The sequence below is a fragment of the Mus caroli genome, unplaced genomic scaffold (genome assembly GCF_978045245.1).
Source record: "Mus caroli unplaced genomic scaffold, Mus_caroli_1 scaffold_8, whole genome shotgun sequence".
Taxonomy (NCBI): Eukaryota; Metazoa; Chordata; class Mammalia; order Rodentia; family Muridae; genus Mus; species Mus caroli.
Window position 1 is genome coordinate 132042020 of NW_028227263.1, and position 12794 is coordinate 132054813.

The 12794-nt window shown below is 48.1% G+C and overlaps 1 protein-coding gene and 1 pseudogene across 4 annotated transcripts; one reads left to right on the forward strand and one right to left on the reverse strand.

Annotated features, from left to right (window-relative positions):
- Nucleotides 1-4228: 4228 nt before the first annotated feature.
- Znf446 (zinc finger protein 446) lies at nt 4229-12451 on the reverse strand. Of its 4 annotated transcripts, none has more exons than XM_029480021.2 (6): nt 12297-12451; nt 10931-11311; nt 10663-10858; nt 10330-10424; nt 8378-8459; nt 4229-8186 (listed from the first exon to the last, which is right to left on the reverse strand). In XM_029480021.2, the coding sequence occupies exons 2-6, from the start codon at nt 11270-11272 to the stop codon at nt 7630-7632; spliced, it is 1272 nt and encodes a 423-aa protein (XP_029335881.1). In that variant the 5' UTR covers nt 11273-11311; nt 12297-12451; the 3' UTR covers nt 4229-7629. The 4 variants fall into 4 exon arrangements, with proteins under 4 accessions (XP_029335881.1, XP_085698354.1, XP_085698355.1 ...); XM_085842228.1 differs by lacking the exon at nt 12297-12451 and adding an exon at nt 12084-12157 and having other exon boundaries at nt 10931-11832; XM_085842229.1 differs by lacking the exon at nt 12297-12451 and adding an exon at nt 11629-11682.
- On the forward strand, nt 5342-5808 carry LOC147003560 (developmental pluripotency-associated protein 3 pseudogene; annotated as a pseudogene).
- Nucleotides 12452-12794: the final 343 nt, after the last annotated feature.

A 12794-nucleotide genomic window follows, 5' to 3' on the forward strand; every position in this document is an offset into this window, starting at 1 on the left:
GTCTGTGTGTGGATTTGAACACATGAATGCAGCTGTTCAGTGCTGCTCCCTACCCCACCCTGCTACAGAGTTCTCTGCCAAGGACCATATACCTGGAGCCGTCCTGTCAGCCCAAGGTGAAGGGAATGGGGTCGGGGACCAGCTTTAAAGCTCATCCAGTGAAGAGAAGAGAGTGCGACTGCAACTCTGGGTCTTTTGTGACCACTGAAGGACAAGGCTTGGGTCAGGGTAGGATACCGGATATAGATGACAGATGCCCTGTTAAGTGTTGTCAAGGGGATGTGCATGGGACGGCTGTGGATGCACGCTCTGACAAAGGCTGGGGGCGGGGCAGTAGACTAAGGCAAGAGTGAACTGGAAGAGACTGGGAGAAGAGTGTTTCTGGAAGATAAGACTCTACAGTATATTTGTTGAGGATCAGGAGGATCAGACTGGGTCTTTGAGTATAGCCCTGGCTGGTATGAAACTACATAGACCAGGCTGGTCTTGAACTAGGAGATCTACCTACTACTCTGCCTCCCAAGTGCTGGGATTAAAGGCTTCTGCCACTATGGCCAACTCTTCATTGTTTTTATTATGTGCATGCATATGCAAGTACCCCAGAAATCAGAGATATCAGATCCTCTTGATGCTGGAGTTCAGGAAGCTGTGAGCCAGCTGTGTAGTGCTGAAAACAGAACTCAGGTCTTCTGCAAGAGCAGCCTATGCTCTTATCTACTGAGCCATCGCTGCCCCTCTTATGTTATTTTAAAGTACAAAGGAGTTACAAAGCCGATGTGCACCCTTCTGGTGTTACCAAGTGTTTTAGGGTTAGGTTGCTATTGATGAAACGCCATGACCAGATGCAAAATGGAGAAGAAAGGCTTTATCTGGTGTACATATCGTAGTCCATTTTAGTAAGAAGCCAGGACAGGAACTTAAGCAGAACAGGGCCTAGCTGCAGAAGTTCACACAGAGTCCATGAAGGAGTGCTTGTTCCTCATAGCTTGTTTAGCTTCCTTCCTTCCTTCCTTCCTTCCTTCCTTCCTTCCTTCCTTCCTTCCTTCCTTCCTTCCTCTCTCTCTCTCTCTCTCTCTCTCTCTCTCTCTCTCTCTCTCTCTCTCTCTCTCTCTCTCTTTCTTTCTTTCTTTCTTTCTTTCTTTCTTTCTTTCTTTCTTTCAGGTTTTTCGAGACATGGTTTCTCTGTAGCCCTGGCTGTCCTGGAACTTACTTTGTAGACCAGGCTGGCTTTGAACTCAGAAATCTGCCTGCCTCTGTCCCCCAAGTGCTGGGATTAAAGGTGTGCGCCACCACGCCCGGCAGCTTGCTTTCTTATAGAACTCAGAACCACCAGCCCAGAGATGGGCCCCATCTACAATGGGATGGGTCCTTCCACATAGATCGCAAATTAGAAAATGCTCTCCAGGCTTTATGGGGGCATCTTCTCAACTGAGGCTGTGTAGGAGGGAGTAGGAGTTTAGGTGGGGCTGCAATGAAATGTAAAGTGAATAAATAAATTAATTAATGGGAAAAAAAAGAAAATTCCCCTGTCAAGAGTTTCAAATGTAGCGGGGTAGTGGTGGTGCAGGCCTTTAACCTCAGTACTTGGGAGGCAGAGGCAGGCAGATTTCTGAGTTCGAGGCCAGCCTGGTCTACAGAGTGAGTTCCAGGACAGCCAGGGCTACACAGAGAAACCCTGTATCAAAACAAAGAAACAAACAAAAACAACAACAACAAAAAGGGAAAAGTTGTTTCTTGTAAATTTCTAAAAATAAGTTCTCATGAAGTTGTTAAAATACTCTGAAAAAACAAACAAACAAACAAACAAACAAAAAGCATAAAGCAAAAAGAAAAAAATCCCTGATGTCTTTTCATTGGGTACATTTAATCTCCTTTAAAAAATAGATATTTTAATAAGAGTTATCTCTGTTTTATGAGTGTTTGGCTACATGTATGTCAAGTATGCCACATGTTTGGTCCCCATCAGGGCAGAAAAGGGCACCAGATCCCTGGAATTGAAGTTTTGAACAATTGTGAGCTACCATGTAGGAGCTGGAAATTGAATCTGGGTCTCTGCGAAAGCAGCCAGTGCTCTTAACTTCTGAGCCAGGTGCAGGAGAGGTAGCTGAGACTTCTGCATCAGGATAGGCAGACAGCAGGAAAAGATAATGACACTGAGCCTGGCTTGAGCTTCTGAACCTTAAAGCGCTCCCCGAGTAATACATTTCCTCTGACAAGAGCACGCCTACTCCAACAAGGCCATACTTCCTAATAGTACCACTCCCTAAGGGCTTATGGGGGCCATTTTCACTCAAACCATCACAGCCACCAAAAGCAGCTTGGGGAGATTCAGATTTATCTGGCTTACAAAACCTGAATCACCATTCATTGAGGGAAGTCAATGTAGGAGCTCAGACTACCCAGGGATCTGGAAAGGAGCTGATGCTGAGACCGTAGAGGGGCACTGCTTACTAGCTTGCTCCTCATGGCTTGCTCAGACTTTTTCTTTTCTCCCCCCCCTCCACCTTTTTCCCCCCTATTTTTATTTTTAGGTTTTTCAAGATTTCCTTTCCTGTAGCCTTGACTTTCCTGGAAATGCTCTATAGATCAGGCTGGCGTGCCTCTGCCTCTCAAGTGCTGAGATTAAAGGCAAACACCACTGCCCAGTGAAGACTGCTTTCTTGGGCTGGTGAGATGGCTCAGCAGGTAAGAGCACCGACTGTTCTTCAAATCCCAGAAATCACATGGCGGCTCACAACCACCTGTAAAGAGATCTGCCATCCTCTCTGGTGTATCTGAAGTCAGCTACAGTGTACTTATGTATAATAATAAATGACTCTTTGGAAGCCGGGTGTGGTGGCGCACACCTTTAATCCCAGCACTCGGGAGGCAGAGGCAGGTGGATTTCTGAGTTCGAGGCCAGCCTGGTCTACAGACTGAGTTCCAGGACAGCCAGGGCTATACAGAGAAACCCTGTCTCGAAAAACCAAAATAAAATAAAATAAATAAATAAATAAATAAATAAATAAATAAATGACTCTTTGGAAACTGGGCATGGTGGCACACGCCTTTAATCCCAGCACTCAGAAGGCAGAGGCAGGCGGATTTCTGAGTTCGAGGCCAACCTGGTCTACAAAGTGAGTTCCAGGACAGCCAGGGCTATACAGAGAAACCCTGTCTTGAAAAAACAAAAACAAAACAAAACAAAAAGAATCTTTGGGCCGGAGTAAGCAGAGTTGATCGGAGCGATCAAGGATGACCGGAGGGAGCAGAGGTCCTAAAATTCAATTCCCAACAACCACATGAAGGCTCACAACCATCTTTACAGCTACAGTGTACTCACATACATAAAATAAATCTTTAAAAAAAAAAAAGAAAAAAAGACTGCTTTTTTTTTTAAACCATTTATTTATTATATCTAAGTACACTGTAGCTATCCTCAAATATTCTGGAAGAGGGCATCAGATTATACAGATAACCATCTGTGAGCCACCATGTGGTTACGGATGGTTGTGAGCCACCATGTGGTTGCTGAGATTTGAACTCGGGATCTTCAGAAGAGCAGTCAGTGCTCTTAACCACTGAGCCATCTCGTCAACCCCCAAGACTGCTTTCTTCTGTAACTCAGAACCACCAGCCCAGGGTGGTACAACCCATAATGGGCTGAGCCCTCCCTCTTCAATCACTAAATAAGAAAATGCCAGAAAAGGGCACTGGATCTCATGGAACTGGAGTGGAGTTATAGACAGTTGTGAGCTGCCATGCAATTGCTAAGACTTGAATGTAGGTCTTCTGGAAGAGCAGACAGTGTGCTCTTAACCCACTGAGCTCCAGCCCCTGCAGCTTTTCTTCCCCAAGAGAATTTATAACTGTTTGATTGTGGCTCATCTTTTAAAGTGATCATGGTACAAACAAGGGGACAAGAGTTTGGTTCCCTGAACCTACACATAAATGCTGGGTGGCTCCTTTTGTCATCCCTGGCTCTGAATTCAGAGATAATCCCCAGAGCAAAAATGGGTGGTGAGACTAGCCATATCAGCAAGCTCCAGATTTGATTGAGAGACCCTGCCTCAAAGAATGAATTGGAAGGATGAGGAAGATTCCCAATATCAACCTCAGGCCTCCACCCAACACCTGGACACATTTGTACCCACATATACCACACTTATTCACACACACACCCCCCAAATACTTTGCACTTTGTCTTTTGTTCAAACTTTATTATGATTAGAAAAACCACCAAAAGATATCGATTTTATTATTTTATTTTGAGGTTGTTTTATCAGACAGGATTTCATGTTAACACAGGCTGGAACCTGCTATGTAGCTGTGAAAGACCTTGAACTCCTGATCTTCCCGCCTGCTAGGATTACAGGTTTGCTCCATGACCAACTATGACAAACACAGACAGTTTGACAATTAAGACAGTCTTGGGCTGGAGAGATGGCTCAGAGGTTAAGAGCACTGGCTATTCTTCCAGTGGTCCAGAGTTCAATTCATAGCAACCATATGGTAGCCCATAACCATCTATAATGAGATCTGGTACCCTCTTCTGACCTCCAGGTCTACAGACAGAACACTGTTCACACAATGTGTGTGTGTGTGTCAAACAAAACCTATGAAGATCAGGTTCTGGAACTTGCTGTAGGAACTGACACTGTTCTTCAGTTGTCTAGGACAAAGATAATGAATGGGCAAGCAGTCTAAGGAACACATGAAACTCAGACTACTCATGAGAGGTGCAGGTAGAGCAGGGACATGAAGGAAGAGGCGCATGGGAGCAGCAAGGAGGGACTCAGACTGAAGCAAGTGCTTCAGTAATGTCATGAACTGGAGACATGATTCAGGAGTTAAAAGCACTTGATGTGAAATCATCAGAACCAGAGTTCAAGTCTGTCACTGCAGGTGAATAAGTAGAAGACCCTGATACTCTCTTCTGGCTTCCATGCATGTAAACACATACATACATACATACATACATACATACATACATACCCACACACCCTTAAAACATCAACAAACTGGATTAGTGAGCACAAATGGATAGTGTTGAAAACTCAGGGTTCTAGACGACACTTTGATGTGCCCATCTGCAGAATTTATCTGCTTATTTCTTTACTTATTTTTTTTTCTCTTTACTTATTTTTAAGACAGGGTCTCACAATAGCCCCTGGCTGTCCTGGAACACACTATGTAAAGCAGTCTGACCTCAAACTAACAGAGATCTGCCTACAGCACTGAATCCTGCTCCATATTTCGAAATTTTAAAATCAAAAGTATGGACTGCTAATTGGGTTTTGGAAGTCTTAGGTCTTTTCAAAGACTAAGCAATCTTGTTCCGAGCTAGCTTTTGAGGCTTCTGCCCATCACATCGCCATGGAGGAACTATCGGAGAAAGTCGACCCAATGAAGGACCCTGAAACTCCTCAGGAGACAAATGAAGAGGACTCATTCGATGATACAGAGGTCCTACAACCAGAAACACTAGTAAAGGTCATGAAAAAGCTAACCCTAAACCCCGGTGTCAAGCGGTCCGCACGTCGGCGCAGTCTACGGAGCCGCATTGCAGCCGTACCTGTGGAGAACAAGAGTGAAAAAATCCGGAGGGAAGTTCAAAGCGCCTTTCCCAAGAGAAGGGTCCGCACTTTGTTGTTGGTGCTGAAAGACCCTATAGCAAAGATGAGAAGACTTGTTCGGATTGAGCAGAGACAAAGAAGGCTTGAAGGAAATGAGTTTGAACGGGACAGTGAGCCATTCAGATGTCTCTGCACTTTCTGCCATTATCAAAGATGGGATCCCTCTGAGAATGCTAAAATCGGGAAGAATTAGGACAGTTTACATTGTATGCTGCCCTTGCTGTCCATGATGCCACACAACAGATGTTAAAGCTATTTTTTGTTTAAGATTAAACTTTTTCTGGTGCTGAGAAATCTAACTTGTTAACCTTTAAATTGTATATAGGATGTACGACAATCCAGATTTATGTGAAGTTTAGAAGCCTCAAGCTGTGAGGCCCAGGGCTGAGGAATAATGTAAATAGAATTTGGAGTATGTACTTTCTAATTTCCAGAAATTTGTAATAAAAGCATTTTTGTTAAAAAAAAAAAATCAAAAGTATTTAAAGTCTTAGTCTGGCACAGTGACACACAACTTTAATTCCAACACTCAGGGGCTGAGGTTGAAGGACTACAGATAGTTTGAGGGCATTAAAGTGAGACTGTCTTAAACATATATACAGAGAGTTTAAAATACCAACCTGGGCTTGGTGGTACAAGCCTATAGTTCCAACACATAGGAAGCTGAGACAGGAGGATCACCAGTTAGAGGCCAGCAGCTGCTGCATTAGGAGACCCTGTCTCAAACAAAAGAAAAGCTCCCACTTCATCATCTGAGCTTAAGGTGATCACCCTGGAATATCTAAGGGGACCCATGCCATTCAAAGGCCCTTTAAGCAGAAATCAGAGTATCAGTGATTCAACAAGGTCAACAAGCTAAAGATGGAAAAAGAGGTCATAAGCCAAGGGTCTCAGGTAGCTCCCAGGGTAAGTCTGTCTTTGATCTAATGAGACAAGCTTCAATGCTTTGACATTGGAACAATTAATAAGTAAATCTGTTTTGCTCTACCGAGTTTACAGGCATAGTTAATAGGGCACCATGCACTGAAAAATTCTGAGTGATTGTTAAGAGGGTCACAGTTCCCTGGGCAGCAAGGAATGACCTTTTATCTTCCAGTTTAATTGGCCATGTGCAGTGTAGCCTTCACCCAGAGGCATGCATGGCCTGAGGTACCCATGAGTTATCTAACTTCTCAGAATCCACTCATGTGCTCTCATGCTCCCAAAGGAAAGTCAGTTGTTCATCCAAGTTCAAGTTCAGGAGTTCAAAGGCCAGGGTGAGGGGTGGGGAGCAATGTGTGTGGTTAGGAAACTAGGTAGGCTGGAGGAGAGAAGTTACTAATTAGGCCTTTAGGGCTCAGCTGCCCTATGGTTCCTGTAGTCTGCTAGCCAGCACACACAGCTGCTCTTTTGGTCAGTAGAAGCTAGAAGTCAAGAGTTTTACTTAGAAATTCTTGTTATAGACGTATAGCTTACATTAAAAATCTAATATGTTAGCCGGGCAGTGGTGGCACATGCCTTTAATTCCAGCACTTGGGAGGCAGAGGCAGGTGAATTTCTGAGTTCGAGGCCAGCCTGGTCTACAGAGTAAGTTCCAGGACAGCCAGGGTTACACAGAAAAAACCCTGTCTCGAAAAACAATACAAACAAATCTAGCATGTTTGTCTGAGGGTCCCATGCAGCAGGAGAGAAAGGCAACTGTGGTTTCCAGTACCTTCTACAGAGGCTTCTTGCCCAGCCACTGCAAGGAGGGACCTGAGGCAATTTCGAGCATCCTGAAGTAGGGAGTGTCCACCTTTTGCACAAGCTGGATAGGTTAGTAATCGAACCCAGGCCTGGCTCCACAAAGCAGGAGCCAAAGGAAGGGACTAGCCTCTTCTCCTTATACTGGATAGTCTGGTGTTGGACAGGGCAATCTTCTTGTAATCCCTGACTTATTTGGGGTACCTTAGGACCTCCTCTTGGCTAGAGAGGATGCTAGAAGTGGTGCATTACGGGTGGAGGAATCCAAGGTGAGACATGCCTCTCCAGCTGCTCATGGACCCTCTGGCTGGTGGATCTTCCTGTGAATGACCAGCTGAAACTTCCAGTCAAAGCTACAGCCACAGTCCCGGCAGAAGTGGCGCCGCTGGCCTGCATGGCTCTTGCGGTGGATGACCAGCTGTGACTTCCAGCTGAAGCTGCGCCCACACTCCACACATGTGTATCCCCGAAGGCCAGGGGAGCGCTTCATGGCTGGCTCCCAGGCCACCTGTGATGGTCTTTCCAGGCCTGGCCCACTCCTGTGTGTGCGGAGATGGATGATGAAAACTGACTTCCAATCAAACCTGAGGCCACACTGCTCACAAACGTACAGCTTCCGAGGTGTGGGCCTAGCTGGGGCTTCAAGCAGTGGTGTGGGAGACAAGACTGAAGGGTCCTTGCAAGGGCTCTGTCTTTCACTTGGAGTGGCTTGAACTAGCCTTGGATCTGCAATGGCTCCCACTTCTGGGGGATGGCTCCGGAGGGATTCTGGTCCTTCGTGTGGCATCTCCTGTTTTGGTCTCAGCTCAGAGTCAACATGTGTCTCTGGCTGTAGCAGCGGCAGGCTTGCTAGGGTGGAAAGAACATTCATTTGGGGGCTTGGACACATGGGGGCTTACACAAAAGTATGGGGATGGGCACCTTTTGGTAGAAGAGAGATGCAGCCGAATGCTGGGCCACTGCACTGGGAGCCCCAGTAAGGGCCTAGTACATGTGGGAGGTGTGTGGAGGATGGGACAGGGAAGGCCATTGATCCTCACCCTGGGACACCACTGTGTCGTACTTCTCCGGCATCACACCCCAGCACAGCTCTTTTTGTGATGAGTCCAACAGGCTCCACTCCTGCAAGGATGCAAGTAGTCACTGCCTTTCCCAGGCAGCCTCACACCCCTACCCACTACCCCGTGGGTGGCAGGTTACTGGATCTCCATCTGTAGCAGGCTAACGACCAAGCCAGTACTGGCATTTGTGAGTTCTGGGTCAGCTTTCATCTGTCCAACCTACTATCCCTGTCTTCTCAGTGGTCTATCTCACTGATGGCCAGAGGACTGAACTTGTGGGTAGGTCTTGGAGAAAGACACAGTGGCTGTCTATCCTTCTAGTCACTACACTATGAACAGGATGTGATGGGAAGTCAACAAGAGGTCTGGAGACTACCTCAGCTTCAGCTACCTTCTGTCAAGACTGATTAGCAAAACTGAAAATTCTTCCTTGGGGTGAGAGACTTTTCTTTGGCCTTTATTGGGGTGTGTGTGAGAAAGAGTAGGTCTATGTAGCCCAGGTTGGCCTCAAATGCACTACGTAGCTGAGGATAACTTGAAAGTTCTGATTTTCCAGTCTCTGCCTCCTGAGTTTTGGGATTACTGGTTTATGCAGTGCTGGAGATAGAACCTAGGACCTAATGCATGCTAGGCAGGCACTCTACCAAGTGAGCTACATTTGAAAAACCTTTATTTATTTCATTTTATTTTATTTTTTAGAAAGAGGACTAAGGAGCCAGGTATGGTAGGTGTACTCTTTGATCCCAGTGCTCAGAGGCAGAGACCAGCCTGGTCTACATACTGAGATCCAGGACATTTGGGGCCGAGTAGAGAGAGAAAACAAAACAAAAACAAAAGCAAGGTGCGGTGGCTTGGAAGACTAAGATTAAAAAAGAATAATGAAGCTGGGCATGGTAGAACATACCTTTAATCCCAGCACTCGGGAGTTCCTTGGTCTACAAAGCCAGTCCGGAGCTGGGGCTTGTTATTCAAAGAAACCTTGTCTTGAACTGCCCTCCCATACACACACCAAAAAAGAAAAAGAAAAAAAAAAAAAAAAGGAGGAGGAAGAGGAGGAGGAATTTTAGGACTGTGATGAGGTGAGTAGGCAAAGGTGATGGAGAAAGAAAGCTTAGGTGCTTGGTACCAGCTGGAAAGGTCTGAAGAGAGGTAGTTTGGTGGCAAGACAGGGTCCTATGGTGGCCTTACCAAGGAAAAAATTCCTTGCCCCGAAATCTGCCATATAGGTCTTTGATAGGTTGAGAAAAAACCCCGAAGGACAAGCCAAAGCAAATCTGGAGAAAGGGAGGTGGCAGCCACAGTTACATCTAGAGTTGGTACTACTGTCTGGAATGGAGGAAGACACCAGAGAGAGATCAGAGAAGGGATTCTTAACCTTGAAGCACACCCTAACTAGGCATTCTACTGGGGAAGGGAGGGGCTCAGAAGCAGAAGGAACCTGGAGAGCACAGATCCCTACCCCCTCCACATTAACTATATACACTCAGGTAGCGGGGTAAGCTCAGGTTCCTTGCCACTGTACACTGAGAAGAGCAGTAGAAGGGATTTGAGGAACGTTCGGGAAGAGCATCTTGATCTGACCTCAGGACTGCAGGACACCTCTCCAACCGTACACATAACAGCTGGCTCATGGCCTGTGCACACCACAAACCTTCCCAGTAACTGACTTCTCTGGAAGTGAGGAAGCCATGCCTGCCAGTTCTAGACACCCTGGACCTGGGGCCTAAATCCTTTCTAGTTCAATTCTACCGGTCTATTCTTCAGCTCTTAGGACTTGGTGGGAGGGAAGGTATTTACTACTCAGAAGTAGTAAAAAGCACAGGAGTCACTGGCAGGGGATCCTAAAAAACTACAGGGCAGAACACAGCCAGCCACCAGTGATAATCCCCTCCCCCACACATGGCCTACATTTCCTGCGAGAGGCTGTTTACCTGGGTCCTTCCTGTTTGGAAGGATATGGAGGCTGTTTCCTGATGTTCAAGATGTCCCTCGGAATCCTGGGTTGAAAGGAGGGCACTTGGAGATACTGAGAAAGAGAGGCAGTTGTCACTGAATTGACCTTTGGCCTGCCTCTGCCATGTGACATGGGGGAAGTCACCCCATTCTTCTCAGGGACCCAGCTTTATGGTCTCTCCAGAGTCCCTGTCTCAGCTGGGATTGTCAGACTCGTTTTAGGAGTTGCAGCCCTGACACCATACTCTGACCTCACCCCTCTCCCTATCCCCACCCCAGGGATTTGAAGTTCAGATGTTGCATCCCCTCACCCATCTCCTGCCCATCAGCACTGTCTTCCTCCTTCACACTGCAGCTGATCTGGGTAGCTCGATCTATCCTGGCCTCCAGTGGTGCCTCCGCAAGGCCTGCCTTGGAGGCCTCCGCTGCTGCTGAGATGTGGTGACTCCCTGAGGACTCCTTCTGGACTAGAGGACGCATCTTTGGCTTCAGGACATGGGCTGTGATCTGAAGAGAATCATGTCACAGGGGCTCTCCCTTCGATCTGTCCTTCTAAGAAGCTAATGTCATCTCACTCACCCAGCCCAGCAGCTGCCCAGGATCCTGCTGCAGCCCCTCAACAAGAACCGCGGCCTCCTCGGGGCTTCCTGGCCGCTGCCCTCGAACCCAGGCCTGGATCTCAGGGGGCAACACACCCAGGAACTGTTCCAAAACCAGCAACTCTATTATGTGCTCTTTGGACGATGACTCAGGCTGTAGCCACCGGTGACACAACTCTCGAAGCTGGGCCAGTGCCTCTCGGGGTCCCTCAACCTCCTCATAGCAGAAACCCCGGAAACGGAGTCGTGCAGCCTCAGGCTCCTCAAGGGTGGTCCTGGAGTCTCTGAGGGATAGGTGTGGGGTACCCCGAGGAGATGGCATTCTTGTTTTGAAGGGTCTTTTTGGAGGCGACAGAGGGACCTACAGAAAAGGAAGAATATCATCTAAGGTCAGAAGACACACACCAGACCCCTCCTAGAAGCCGGAAAAGAGAACCCTGAGGTCAGGAGAACTTCAAAGAAGGTCATGGGAGGTGCAGGCCCACAGCAGTTGAGCAGTTGTATTTTGTTTTGAAGATAAATGACTGGGTGGAATGTCCAGGGACCTTCTAGAAAACTGCAAATGACGGGCTCAAACATTTGGGTGCAACACAGGGCTGCTGGAAGATGAAAGTGGCTCATCCAGTAGACAAAGGGTCAAGCAGGACACGGGGGGGGGGGGGCATCATCCTGGGTGACCTGGAGCCCTGAGGCTTCAGACAGGAGGCAGACCACTGTGCTAGCTGAAGAGTTGGCTCTGAGACACAGGTACAAGACCTGGGGCAGAGCTGAAAGCCTGGGTGCATTGCCAGGAGCTTATTATGGGCTGGGAGGCACAGCTCGCTGACCGGAGCTGAACTGTGGATGCCTCATACTTCCTCAGCCTACTACGCATGTGAAACCCTGAAACAAAAGCCAAAATCAAACAGCCCCGTTTTGTGTGGAGTCGTAAACTGGAACCTGTGTCCCAGCTCTTAAGATTCTGGTGTTAAATCGGCTCTCTTGGGACATCTGTCCTGCTCTGGAGAAACTCAAGAGTTGGAGTGTCAGGCTCTGACACAGGAAAGGGGTGGGTCCGACGGCTGGGGGGTGCTCTCGGTGACCCGAGGAGCTAGATTATGGAGCTGCACCCGCCCAGCTAGGAGTGAGCTCACCTCTGACGCGTGGGAGAGCCCCAGGAGGTTGGGGCACTTCCAGGAAGTGACACCGAGCACGTCCCACTGCCACTCACAGAACGCCCCGCCTCGCGCGTTGCCCTACCAGCCCGGCCAATCCTGCATCTGCTCCGCAGGATCGGCCCCCTTCGCTCGGACTACGTCTCCCGTGAGCCTCAGCAAGAACAACAGCGCGCTTCCAAGGCCTCTTACGCGCGAGACTCTTCGCTCCTCTCCTTGGGGTCGCGTTGCCGCAGAGTTCCGGGGGGGGGGTTCCCTCTCTTGACTTGGCAGCAGTTCTTCTCTTGCAACCGCAGCCGTAGGGCTCACGTAGGACGGACCCGACTGTGGGTTAGCCTCCTTACGCATGTGCACAACGGACCTGGTTTCTATTGGCCAGAGAGGCATCCTGACCAATCAGAGCTAGCGCTCCCCGAAGGACTGTCGCTCCTGTGTCTCCTAGGTAACAGCTAGCGCACAACTTGGGGCCTCTTGCTGTTCTCTGAGTTACGCTGTAAGGGTCCCCCTGCCTCGGAGAAGGCCTAGGTGGAGGCTCCTTGGCCTCTTGAGTCCAGACTGTTCTAGACAATCCCGTTGGGAATCCAGGTGAAAGGCGGTGTTGGGCGAGAAAAACTCAGTATGGCCTCCATCGGATCTCCGTTAAGCTCCCTGGATATTGTGGCGGCAATAGGCCCACAGGTGAGCAAGTGC